This window comes from Momordica charantia (assembly GCF_013281855.1).
Source record: "Momordica charantia cultivar OHB3-1 chromosome 2 unlocalized genomic scaffold, Mcharantia_2.0 BLBB01000002.1, whole genome shotgun sequence".
NCBI classification, from domain to species: Eukaryota; Viridiplantae; Streptophyta; class Magnoliopsida; order Cucurbitales; family Cucurbitaceae; genus Momordica; species Momordica charantia.
In genome coordinates, this window is record NW_028275160.1 from 10444565 (window position 1) to 10459127 (window position 14563).

Genomic DNA, 14563 nt, shown 5'->3' on the forward strand with positions numbered 1-14563 from the left:
CACCACGTGTTTAAAAAATACACCGTTATTTTGCATGTCAAACATGTGTCTCGAGTGTGTCTGAAAATTATATCTGTGTCCGTGCTTCCTAGATAAATAAACCGATAAAGAAAAGTTAACAAAAGAGTATAATGAGAGAGATAGGAGATTGAAAGTGGGTAGGAAATAAGAAGGGAGAGAAATTACTCCATTGAAGTTTGTATGAAACATTTATCCTCATCTCTTGTTTAAAATTGTAGCTAAACATAAATATTTTATATACCAAATGTTTTAAAAAGCACTTGTCGAAATACTCGTTGCCTATGGATAACGCATCTTATCGAGTCATCTATTAGCATCTAGCGATCGACAAGACATTTACAATTGCTCATTCACTTATTAGGCTACGAAAGTTAGGCAATATTCCTCAATGATTTTAGGTTTATGGTTCTCAATGCTTGAAAAAGTGAGGAAAATAATCTCTTAAGCATTTGTGCCAGCTTTTGTGGACCATTCTTGGACTTCAATTACTCACTCGATCGAGTCTCGACAACCCTAGCTTTATTTCCACACACATGAATTCCTGCACAAATTGGACAGCTTATTCATATTCCCATGCCCCCCCCCCTCCCTCTCGAAATTCGATATTTTTCAGGTCGATATAAGTATTGAAAATCATTTAGAAAATGTCGTATGAAATTATTAGAACATGTCTCTCGTAGATGATTTTTCCCACTTTGAAACTAATCGGTGTGAATTTGCTTTTAAAGATCAATAATAAAATAGTTCGTACCAATTCAGATGTTCGTGGGATTGTTTTTACACTCTTGATAATGTCGAGTCATCGATCCCGTCTATTTTTATCTTAAAAAAACAACTTTTAATTGGATCACAAGTTGAGAGATTGGGAATACATCAAATAATAATAGAGATGAGGATCACCTTTTGTTGACGTCAAAGGTAGGGAATGCATAAGAATATATGCTATATTCGATTTAATAGAGGAGAAAAGGACAGACAAAATCAAAGGAAAAGAAAGAAAATGAAAAGCTAAAGCCGAATATATTATTATGAAAAGACCGAGTTGTACAATGCCTCTAAATTAAACTTTAATTAGTGTAGGTTTTAACGATTACGAGATTGTTTCAAAAGTTTTAATTTTTATTCTTGATCTTTGAAATTGTTTTAAAATAATTTTCGGTCAACTTTTCGTTAAAATGAAGATAGAAAATAGAGATGTACGCGTGAGCGTACGTGGGTGTGAGTGTATGTGGTTAGGTTTCAATTATGCCCTTAAAGTTTTAATTTTAACCTTTAACCTTCCAAAACGTTTCAAAACAACTATTTCATTAGCCTCATCGTTAAAATAAAAATGGAAATATGATGCAATGGTCAGTTGTAAAAATGAACAAGATTAGATTCATGGGCACATATGCGGCAATGAACTATGAAAAAATAATAGAAGGTTTTAGTCATATTCAAAATGGATTGATTAGAGAAGAATCAATAATGGCGGATAGAATTTCAATTGAAATGAGGTCGTTTAAGGGGAAGACAAACATTGTGAGAAAAGTGACACAATAATAGAAATCAATAGGCTCATTGATTGGGAAAGCGACACACCGGAAAAGTCTAAGGAGATCGTAGGGTTATTAAGAGAGTGTTTCACGAGAGATCAGGAGTATTTGTTTGTGACGGAAAAATGATAGAAGAGCGGAGTTCGTTGAAGCTAAGAGAACGACAAAGAAAACGACCAAGGGATAGTGTTAAAATTTATCAACCCTAAATTTAGTTATCTGTAATTGCTTTTGTATGTCTCTCTTCCAAGGTTCATGCCCAAACCCTAATTTTCGTCAATAGATTAAGGATAAAAATAAAACTATTAAACGAATAATGACATAACTGATACATACCAAGACATTTAATAAACAAAATTGTTAAAAATACAGGGACTAAAATAGATATTTTGGAAGTAGAATTATCAAAATTAATCAAAGTCGAAAGTAGAAGTAGGAGGATTAAAATAATATTTAAACCTATTTTTTAAAAAATAATTGTAAGTATTTTACTATTTTCTCACGCAACCTAAGTATATTTTGACTATTTAAGGCATTAGAAATTCCCAAATTTTGAACCCCACCCCTAAATTTGTGATGTTATATTTTCTTATAACATAATCAAAATTTATCATCGATTAACTTTAGCAACGATGGTAATTGATACAATTTTGTCAATAAGAAAATAGTTCGTTCAACATGAACATAGATTAATGGTAAATAGTACTTATTTTTCTTAAAGTCAGAGGTTCGAATATGTATAACTCCACATTTGTTTTACTAAAAAACATGGTCTCAAAGCATCTTTAACTTCCTTACTTTTATAGTGCTCTATATTTTTAAAATAATTATTTTTTTAACGTGGATTCTAGCATAATTCAGTAGATAAGACATCTATTATTATCATATCAAAAATCATGATCTAATTCTCCGCGGTTAATGAACTCAAAAATATTTTCTCTTTTAACTAATAATTTTGTAGTATCATGTCTCTGTTACAACACGGCGAAACAGAATGAAATTCAATGAAGAAAAATAATAAGTTTAGGTTGTACACCCAATTTTCTCGAGATTGTAATTCAATCCGTCCAAAGTATCACCGGTCTGGTCCAGTTGTGGTTCGAGCTTCGTCAGTCACAACAGATCAAAAATATCCAATAAAAAAAATACATAACTATCTGAATTATCGATCTACTCCATTAATTTAGCTCATTTTAATGCTTTTTAAAGAATCCAAAAGAAGACAAAAGAAATGTAAATGAACCAACTCTTTTGATTTAGACTGATTTAAGATGCGTTATTACGTGCATATTAATGATATTTAAAATACTTGAGAAAATACAATAAAAAATAACAAATCATAGACGTATATTTTATAAAATAATTAAAAAAAAAAACTTTAAAATGTTTTCTTCCAATCCTCCACCTTTCAAATATTATATTTTAGTTTTTATACTTTGAATAAAAATCTATTTTTAAGTTTTGAAACCTGACACGTAACTTATTACATTTTTTTCATTAATTATTGAACAAAAATCTAAATTTTCTTTCGAAACCCTACCACGTAAACTTTTTTTTTTTAATTTAGAATATAGTGTTACACAATTGTGATAATTGGAATTCAGCTTCGACGTATACGAAATGATTATGGATAGCTTAACTATTTTGTAATATTTAAGTTGATCCTAAACTTAATTAGACTTGGGTTTAAATATTTTTTTAGTAGTGCATGATATCTATCCGTTGGAGGCGTAAAATAATATGGCCACCATCACGTGGAGGACATTGAACGAACGTTAGCCTAATGGTTCAAGATGACAAAACTGAGAGAGCAAGATAGTCAATTGGAAGAACGGTCTTACAGGCTCGATCCATCGATCTCAGGAACGACCATCCTAACTTAACAAAATAAGCGCCTGCTACACAGCTCAAACCTCACACAACTAGTGCAACCATCTTCGATAGGAATATCAGTAATATTTAACACGCTCAACCTCCGATCAGACATGTTGTTGGACGCCTAAACCTATAAATAAATAGTCCTTCTACAGTCAAGTATCTGATTCTATATCTTAATATTAAGGTCAACCTCCTTGGTGTTTGAGCGCCAGAGTGTTTGACTCCTTGTGTAGGTTCTTCCAGTGTAAGGTCTTCTAGCTCACTCCAGTTCATTATTCGCTCACTCAGTCCATCTCGACCTCGTCTCCCACGTTTTGTTGCAAAAACACTATCAATCTTGTAAATGGACCAAGAAAAAAAAACATGGTTATGTTAGATTTTTGTCAAATAATTTATTAAAGAATATTGTGACAAAAGGCTATAATAATTTTTCTCCAAAGTTGAGATGTTATAACAAAGGTTGTGCCTAGTAAACCTACCTTCTAATGTTCTTTAAAAAAAACAAAAAACAAAACAAACTCATCATCCAAGAAAATAGCAATAGACTTGAATAACCTAAAAAACGAAATGGGTCTCTACAGACTAATTTATTTTTGCCTTTTGGTAAACCTATCAACAACTATATAGTCATATTGATCCTCCTATTCAATTAACTTCAACCATTTTCGAAAACTCCGTATCATTCTCAGGACCTTCCAATCTATTATGTGATCTCTACTATACTCTTTCTAAGTAGCCTCAAGAATTTTTAGGAACATTTTATTTCAGATCAGCAAAAGATCAGTCATTTTCATTTTCAAATAGAATGCTTTGATCGATTGTGTGAAGGCTAATACTTTATTCTTTAAGTAAAAACAAAACAATTGAAATTTCATTTAACTTTAAGTTGACTGTCAAAAGCCGTCCTAAATTTTTTGTATTGTCTTGCTCCTTTTACTAAATACTTCAAGTTTCATTAGCTTTCTTATATTTTTATAAAGATAATTCAATAATATTTTATTTGAATAAGGTAATATCAAATTATGTGTATATAGTATTTGTTTGATTAGAATTTGTCGTTTCTGTACTAACGAACTAATATTATACAACGTAATGATTTATCGGAAAAATTCTTTTATATTTCTTAGTTTTCACTTATATGTCATTTTTGGTCCCTAACGAACTAATATTATACAACGTAATGATTTATCGGGAAAATTCTTTTACATTCCTTAGTTTTCACTTATATGTCATTTTTTGTCCCTAAGTTTTGATAGGACGTGCTTTAGCTGAATTCTGAGAAATATGTTTAAACGATCTCCCCACAGACAAAAAGCTTGACTCTAACTTTAAATAAAGCTAATGTGGTGAGTTTATAATAAATGCATCTAAAATTATATGAGTTCGTGTTTGGCATTAAATTCTTCATTCGCTACTGTTTGAAATACTTTGGTATTGCTCTTGAATATTTCTTTTAATGCAAACTTAAAGGCTTAAAACAAATAATGTAAAATTTAAAAATTGTAATAGACCAAGCATAAAAGGTTTTTTTTTTTACCCATGTAAAGATAAAAGTATTGATTTAAACTTAAATAAATTTAATTGAGTATTATTTGATCATCAGTAAAATTAGATCTCCATTTAATCAAGCGACGGAAAGGACAAGTAATGGCAACCCGGCCATATCCAACCCAACAGGTTAGGGTCGGGCCGGGATAACAAAGCCTAGAAAGGCACAAGGTAGGATTGAAACCTATATTCCTGAAGTAAACTCTAGTCGCTCTCGCTCACTCATATACTATTCGAAACATTGAGTATTATTTGATCATCTGTAAAATTAGATCTCCATTGAAATGTGGGCTTAATCGTTGATGTTAAATTTGATGCATGGTTCGATCTCAATTGAAATGTGAGCTTAATCGTTGATGTTAACCAAAGTCTAACTCAATGATAAGGACATCTATTACCATCTAAAGATTCATCCATGGTTTGATCCCCATCTTGAAATCTATGTTCCTTAATAATCATTAGATAGATTTGAAGTAACTTTATCGTCTCTCATAAATTCAACGGTGTAAGATTTTCAGTAAGCATTAGAAAATTTATTTATATTTTTATTAATATTCTTATATTCTTTCTTTTTTTTTTTTTCTTAAACATGTTCATCTATTTATCTAGGTCATCTAAGATTGCGTTTAATAACTATTTTGTTTTTTATTTTTTATTTTCTATTTTTGAACGTTACAAGCATTCCACCTATGCATTCATTCATTTTGTTATTAACTTTTAAAAAATATTTTCAAAATCTAAGCTAAATTTTAAAAACCAAAAAAAAAACTAATCTTCTATTTTTAAAATTTGGCTAAGAATTCATTTGTGTTATGAAAGAAATGTGCAAAATTGTGATAAAACAAGCTTAATTTTTGAAAAAAATAAAACTACAAATGAAATCATTATCAAATCAAACCTAAGTTATTCAAATCTTTGTTTTTAAAATGTTGAATTCATAAATAAGATAATTACATTTCTTATTGTTACCCCATTTGATAATATGTTTCATCCTCGACTGAAACACTCTTATTCGAAAAGGAATGCATATAAATAATGTTTTTTAAAAGGAAAAACAAAGATGAGATTAGGAAATTAAAAATACAGAATATATATATATATATCTGTATACATAATATGTATACAGATTAAGAAATTTAATTTTTTCCATGAGCTTAATTCAATGTCAAAGTGAGCATAGCTCAGTGATAATTGACATATATCTCAGTTGAAGTTGTGAGTTCTGTCTCTGATCGAGAGCTCATCAATTTGAATTTCCCACCCCACTTACTGTATTAAAAAAAATATTTAAAGAAACAAAACAATAAGATTGTGAATGAAGAAAAGAAAGGATAATTTTTTTATAAATATGGCGATAAATTGGAGAAATTTTGGTAAGATTTTGAATAATATCTTCATTAAATTTGGAAAAATAAAATAGCCTTCACTAAATCTGAAATTGACAAACGTCACAAGAAAATAGAAATATCCATTTTGCGGGAAAAAAATTTAAACTCCCTTTAATTCATTTTCTATTAAGCCGTTGGCGAATTAATTAGACACCTTACTTTAGGTCGAATTCTTTATCTCAAAGCATGACATTTTCCTTCCACCAATGAGAATTAGATCGAACTTTTAGGTCATAGTTGATCAAACTTCAAGTCGACATTCGAGGTTATCTCTGATTTGGTCGACCTATTTGATATCATCCTAATCGAGCTTGATAGGTTAGCCATTAGGATGAGCTTAATAGCTCGATCATTCCCAACAGTCTACCATGTTGACATCATATTAAAAATGAAATTAACTTTAATAATGATGCTTAAGTTTATATTATCAATAAACATAGATTTCATCTCAAAATCAATTGACAATGAGATGAGTGGTTCATAACTATTATACTTAACATGAGATTTTTAGATTTGAACGTACGATCTTTTAATAAGAGATTGGTACATTAACCAATTGAGTTAGGTACAATTGGCAATCTATATCTATGTTAGTATGTAAATAATGAAATAAAATGAGAAAAAAAAACTTAGATGCATGCTTACTACCTTGAATTTACCACTATTAAAAATTTGATTCGGTAATAATTATAAGATACTTATTTACCTGTAAATACCTCACTTTTATCCATAAATTTATTTGTAATAACTAATAGGCACACTCCACATATACATATAAACTTATTAATATTTCTTGGATAATAGTTATTTTTTAAAAATATTATAATTTAAACAATTGCTCCAATTCAACAATAGAGGTCTAGTAATTGAAAAGCCCTCTGAAATAGACATAGTATTAAACATAAGGATTATAGGTCAATAATGTCCCAAAATCTCACTAAAAAAAATAGCGACACTGCTCTGATATCAATTGAAATGATCTAATTATCCAAGTTATTTAATGATTTTATGGATGATAACGATGAATGTAAAATTTACTTTTCTATTGTATAAATAAAAATTAATTTGACTTGAAAAAATGCTAAAAATATGCAAAGCTAAAAAGGTAGATGAACACACGACGTTTTTAACGTGGTTCGGTTTCACAACCTACCCCACGAGGCCACGCCCAGAGATTTAAAATAGATTATCAAAAGATTAGTACACAATACATATTGTTTTATGCATAAATTTAAAAGAACTCTCTTCTTTATTTTTATGCCGCAATCCCTTGCTCCAATCTCTTTGACGATCTACGTTCACAAGCTCCCCTTGTGTCAGATTCAGTGTGTTCAACAATCGTTTATGACGTTCGCCGTTTTCAATCGAAGTACTTTCTCAATATATATAACTAAAAGAGAACAAATAATCCGTTTTCGGTTTTCACCAACAAAGGATCAAGCAGTAAGAATGACACAGTTGGATCAATCAATAAGTAAGAAAAATACTGTAGTATGTATCCTTTGTGTAAACTACCTTTCAATATTTAAAGAATAAAATCACTCACCATGTTATGGAAGATATTCAATTTATCAATCAAAATTAAGACTAGCCAAATCAAAGGCAATGAGATAAGGAAAACAATCAATCCCTCAAATCTCTCAATCAAATATATCACAAATTTCAAATAAATCCATTAGACAAAATTACCAAAAACGAATAATTGATGCTTAAGGAAATTATGAAAGAAATCCAAAAATAATGCCAACAAATAAAACATTAATAAAACAATTGGTACGTTAATCAGCGTAAAATGCGGAAAAATCATGCTTATACAAACTACATGACATACTAAGAAAATAGCCAAGTCACTCACCTCATATGTTCTTGTCAGTCTTCAAAAAAACGTTTAGGAAATGGTGAGTATTATTAAAAATGTTCAGCAAGTAATCTCGCTAGCGTAAATACACATATATAATATAAATCATGATAACTTAAACATGTGAAACTTACCCCTCTTTATCATTCAAAATCTTTCCTTTTTGGCCAATGTATGGTTAATTAATCTATCTTTGTATAATTTGTATCAAAATCCTAGTGGTGTATAAGCAGATTTCCTACAAGACTTTACCTAACTAATGATAGTTGGCACCCAATCAGCAAAGTAAGCTGTTTCACTCAACAAAAGACCTCAATCTAGTTAGAATGTACCTACAATTATTTGATTATCAACTTGCGGTTGGTTGCTTAGGCATGTTCGTAAGACCTGTTTGAGTATATCAACATAATAAGCGAGGACAATTGCTACATGTTTTCAGTAAAACATGATTACATTCATACACATGCATGACGTCCATAAATAAACATTTTTTTTCATTATACGATGCAACATAGCAGTCACACGTAACAACTACAACGATTAAACAACACCAACGATTCCACCTTCATCATAAATAAACATTAAACAAGTTTCAAGCATAGTCCTAAATCAATTTCTAAAAATTTAACCAAAATAATGACACTAAAATTTAGTTAAAGAGAAAAGTCACCTTTGTTTGTTTTTTTTTTCTTTTCCTCCCCTTCTGTTTCTTTTTCTTTTCAATTCTTCTTCTTCTTCTTTTTTTTTTTTTTTCCAATTCTTTCTTTTTCCTTCTCTTCCATTCAATTCTTCTTTTCTTCTTCTTCTTCTTCTTTTTTATTTTCTATTTAATTTTTGGTTTCCGTAAATTTTAATCAATTCCTTTTATTTTATCTTTTTGTTTTAACTTTTTTTTTAAAATTGTTTATCATTTTTCTTCTCTAATTCATTTTAAATTAGAACTTCTACTCCATCCAAACTTAATTAATCAATCAATATTTTCTTAGAAGAGATAAAAACTTTGATAGAGAGTAAATAATTATGAACAGTTCTATCAATCAAGAAAATTCAAGATTATTTATCTATATAGAACATAGAGTTATAAAAATAATTGGAGAGAAAAGAGAGATATATATATGCTACACTTTATACTTTTTATCTCCTATAAATTTAATTTATGAACCATATTTTCTTTTATAAATTTAAATTTATCAAAATAACAACATAAAATAATATTTCAATATTTGTTTATATTATTTATTAATTTATTGATTTTTTAAATTTCTTCTTGAAACTTTATATAAATTTTTTTATATTAAATATAAACAAAAAAAAGGAATAAGTTTTTTGTAAAATAATTTTAGAAATTTGTCGTAAGAAAATAAATTTAATTAGATATGTGATCTGTCCCTATTAATCAATAGATATGTACATCAGACAACTATTCAAAATCACTATGCCAAAACTTTTAATGAATGATTAACGAAAAGCTAATAGTAAGTACTAAAAAGGATATTTCTACACAAAGTCAAGAGTTATAATGAAATAATTATTAATAAACTTAATTCAAATCCCATATAAACTTACAATTTCTAGACAGTACGTTTCATCTATCATCCTCAAATTTGCAAACTTAGAAAACAATAATAATATTAATAAACTTAATTCAATCCCATACATTCCGAACTATTGGGTTTGTAAAAAAAAGTGCAAACAAAGTCCAACAATGACTAGAGAAGAGTATTATCCATGATATATATATAGACGAGGATAATTATCTCCATTGCTATGAGGCGTTTTGGGTGAAAAAAAAAACAAAAATGTGAGACTTATATCCAAAGCGAACAATATCATAGCGTTGTGGAGATGCTTGGAATACCGTTGTCCTTAATACAAAGATTGTAGATGATACGTTTTATATATCATCCTCACATTTGTAAACTTAGAATATTATATATATATATTAATAAACTTAATTCACTCTCGTATAAACTTTCAAAGATGGTAGATGGTACGTTTTATATATCATCCTCACATTTGTAAACGTAGAAAAAAAATAATATTAATAAACTTAATTCACTCCCATATAAACTTTCAAAGGTGGTAGATGGTACGTTTTATATATCATCCTCATATTTGCAAACTTAGGAAAAAAAATATAACAAATCCTAGATCAAGGACTTTAATTAAATAAATACAAAAGTTAATGTAGATATTTAAATTTGAGACCCAAAATAGGTGTTCTATTAGCCAACCACGTGTATGGTGATTAACACGGACCTAGACTGATCCGAGTAGATATTTCCGCACGTGAACCTACCTCGACAAAATCGTCTCGTTGTACGAGATACCGTGAGAATTAGTACGATATCTCGAGAATATTCGTTTATTCTAGGACAGTGTGAAGCTTCATTAAGCCGTGGGCGTGGGCGGCGCATCTTTCTCTCTTGTCGTGTATCGTATAGTTTCCAAAATCTCGCGCCTTTTTCCCCCTACTTTTTGGGGAAGGCTTTATCTCTATTTTCTCCTAAATAATTGGTTTTCTTTGCTTTTAAGTTTTATCTAAATTTGTTTAATTTTAAAAGGCTTACAAAAAATACCCCTATACTTTATTATTACTTAAAATATACCGATATCTTTTCAAAAGATTCAATCCTACCTGGACCTTTATAAATATTTTAAAATATTATTTAAACAGAAAATCGTCATAAAATTTGGGACAATCTAATATTTTATTATTATTTATTTTTTAGTATAATAAACTCTCAATTTTACAGTTGATACTTGTGTCTTCACTCACTGAAGAATTTTGAAAATAATGTAGGAGAAACTATCATTTTTAAAGTGATATTATGATAAAATTGGGTATTCAAACTTTGTCGATATGGGAGGATGAAGACTTTTAAGAAAAATTAAGTTTGTAAATAAAATGGGGGGAAGCTTCTAGATTAATGATCTCATTGTTTCAAATTTTAATTCAAAATATTAACAAATATTTACTGAAAAGTGTTTTTGAAACGGTTTATGAAAGGTAATAAAGAAATATTATTTTCTTAATGGGCATAAAACTTACTATCGCTAGAATGAAAATATATGTCAATTAGAATTAAATTATAATATATATTTTTTTAATCAAAGGCGAAGGGCAAAATTGGGTATTTGTTGATGTTGTTGTAATTTAGTCAATTTTAAGGGAAAACGAAATTGGGAGGCAGCGGAGAGAGCTATAAATTTAGGGTTTCCCATTGAATGGTCGATCGTGGAAGCGGCCGGTGATTTTTCTAAGCCACGGAGAGATTCGGTTTTCGTTGTTCTTCATCCCTATTTCTAGATTCTTTCTTCCTCTGTGTTTCTGCAATTGCTTGAGAATCCATTTTCTGTGTTTATCAATGGCGTTCAAGAAAACCCTTGCTCTGCGCCTCTTTAACATATCCAATATCTCTGCCCGATCCCTCACCAAATGCCGAATTTCCTCCTCTTCACTTGGGTCTCGTGTTCCTCCCGAATCCAACGCTGCCAACATTGCTCACGATCCCGGAGATAATGGGGTTTTTCGCCGCTTCATCCACAAGCGAGCGGTTTCCCAGCCGGGGATGAAGCCGGAGCTCCGGGACTTGGCGGCTGGAGGAAACCTGGTGGAGAAGTTCAAATCCCTAGGCATTGCCCCTGACCGTATCCGGCTCGATTGCCTTCGCCCCCCTGTTTGCGATCCGGTGGCTCCGGCGCCGGCGCCGGAGCCGGAGGACGGATTGACGGTGGAGGATGCGAGGAAGTTGCTCAGGGTAGCGCGGATGGAGATGGTGAAGTGGAAGTTGAGGGAGATTCAGAAATCGTGGATTCCGTACTCGGAATTCGTTAGGGTTTGTGCGCTGGGAAGTCAGGATCATCCCGATCAGTGTCTTGAAATTGCCAAGATGCTTGATGAATCAGGGACTGTTATTGTGTTAGGGAACGTCGTGTACCTCAGGCCTGAACAGGTGAACTTTTTTCCCTATCTCGATTTGTGATTTCCTTTTTCAAATTCCCTTGTATTTTAATTGCATTAGAAATCTTTTTCCGTTACTATCTATCTTTCAGTTCTACAGATTTTGATGCCGCTTACCAAATAGGTTCTCTTTTTTTGTTTCACGAGATCTTTATTTTCAAGCTCTAATTAAGCCTGGAAACTACCGAGAACTGATATTGTTTTCTGGTTATTCTTTTTTCTTTTTGTTTTCTTCGACAGGCCAGATCTAAAACGTGAAAAGTGGTTCCACGTTTGAGATGGGTTATCTCAAGGACCATATAGACGCCCTTCAATTCATTCAGTGACAAGATTGTGTTTCACTTTCTAAGCTACAATGGATATGGAACACTCAGGGGTCGGTTTGGTTAGGGGTTGTGCGTGTCATGATAGTTGGGTTTTATTAGAATGACCAAAATTTGATCGACCCCAAATTGATTTTTTGATTCAATGAGGAGGGGGGGGGGGGGGGGGGGGGGGGGGGGGGGCGGCTTGAAATGCAAAGTTAAAGTTATTTAAGCCAGAGGATGGAAGTGCAGAAGGTCAACTTTTCTTGGGAAACGGGGAAAGGGAATAGTCTGTTTCATAGAAAAGAAAACAATCTTATCTGAAGGTATATTGTGAGAGAGAAGACGACAAGTTTAGGATGAAGGGAGGGGAAGTCATTGAACTCTATTTTGATGATCTAGATCGTGTAGGCTTTGTCAAACTAGCTTTAGATAAACGATATGTCTATTTGATCATGAACTGAAGATGTTTTAATTTTCTGATATATGAGTAACTTTGGGATTAGTATTAGGACTTACCACCATAGAGAGTTAAAAGTTTCAAGAAGAGGGACAAGTTTCAGTTTCTTATAGTAAAAAAAAAAAACCAATCTAATTTTAATTTTGTCTAGAAGGATCTGTTTACACCCTTTTTGTTTTTGTTTTTCTTCATTATCTGGGTGGGACCATTGGATATCCCAACCCCAGTTGTTTCTCCTTTCTTAAAGTCCAGTCCTAGACACTTAATTGAATTTGTCTTCTGATTATATCTTATATTACTTAATACCCATTGAAATCTGACTTTAAAAATCATTCATCCTCTTACACCTGGACCAGCTGTGCCATTTTTGATCCGGCTCCCTTTTTTTCTGAATTATGATGCCTAAGAATTCTTTATATATATATATAGTATTTTGTGTAGCTGGTGACCAAGTTTTAACTTCAGGTGGTTTAGTTCATCCAATGAACCATTAGAACTAACTTTATAACTGTTGCTAGGTAGTTCAAGCTTTTACCCAAGTATTTCATATTGTTTGACCACAGGTAGCTAAAGCCATTGAAGGCCTAATTCCCTTGCCAGCAACCATTCCAAATGATGCTAGAAGGGAAGAGCTTGAGGAAATGGAGAAGGAGAAGGCTGCAATTGACGAAAGAGCCGAAACGCTCGTACGACGGGAGCTCTGGAGTGGACTGGGCTTCCTCATGGTTCAAACAGCTGCATTCATGAGGCTCACCTTCTGGGAGCTCTCTTGGGATGTCATGGAGCCAATTTGCTTCTATGTCACCTCTGGTTACTTCATTGCTGGATATACCTTCTTCCTCAGAACCTCAAAAGAGCCCTCTTTCGAAGGATTCTTCCAAAGCCGGTTCAGCACAAAGCAGAGGCGCCTGATGAAGGCTCGGAATTTCGATATCGCCCGTTACAATGATCTCCGAACAAGTTTTTATCCGTCCTCTTCCTCCCCAGTTCAGGGATTTCCCTCTTCAAACTCTATGCTGTATGATGATTCAGCAAAGATGCAGTTGGGATCTATACAACATTAAAAAAAGTTGCACAGAATTTGAAAAATAAACAGTATACAAATATAGTGCTGTTGAACAAATTTTTCCCCCTGCTATTTTAATAGCTTTCATTAGGTGCGGCGGCTTTCTGTAAACAGAGTTGATAGAATTGTTCCCTCTTCTAACAAAAAGCTTAATCCTCCTTTTTCTTATTTAATACACGTTAATAGGACCAAAAATAAGTTCTTTGGGCTTTTGCTTTTGTATTTTGTATTTTACTTTTTTTTTTATATATATGTTTCCATTAAAAATGTTCTTTGGTTTCTTGTTCCTATTTCTATTAAAAATGTCCTCCCGTTAGAAACTTTCTTGTTTTCACTTTTTGAATTCCATTCACTCATTGCGCCAATGGAACATTTTTTTGACACGATAAATTAGGAGTACATGAGTTTTAACGGGAATGATTAAGTTTATGATTGTTATATTTGCTTTAATAGTTTATAAATTTGTTATAATCGTGTTATATTTGTTTTAATGCATGTTATATAGTTTTTATATTATTAATTAATTTGAGTTCAATTGTT

At 31.5% G+C, this 14563-nt stretch overlaps 1 protein-coding gene across 1 annotated transcript; it reads left to right on the forward strand.

The window, feature by feature from the left end:
• Positions 1 to 11412: 11412 nt before the first annotated feature.
• LOC111022620 (calcium uniporter protein 3, mitochondrial) lies at positions 11413 to 14233 on the forward strand. The gene is made up of 2 exons (XM_088121100.1): positions 11413 to 12184; positions 13521 to 14233. The coding sequence occupies exons 1-2, from the start codon at positions 11597 to 11599 to the stop codon at positions 14019 to 14021; spliced, it is 1089 nt and encodes a 362-aa protein (XP_087977226.1). The 5' UTR covers positions 11413 to 11596; the 3' UTR covers positions 14022 to 14233.
• The last annotated feature ends 330 nt before the right edge of the window (positions 14234 to 14563 follow it).

Bases quoted from the DNA above. Each gene is read 5' to 3' on its own strand.
- LOC111022620 (XM_088121100.1), top strand. From the start codon at position 11,597: ATGGCGTTCAAGAAAACCCTTGCTCTGCGCCTCTTTAACATATCCAAT. The intron at 12,185-13,520 runs GTGAACTTTTTT...GTTTGACCACAG, and splicing joins TGTACCTCAGGCCTGAACAG to GTAGCTAAAGCCATTGAAGG.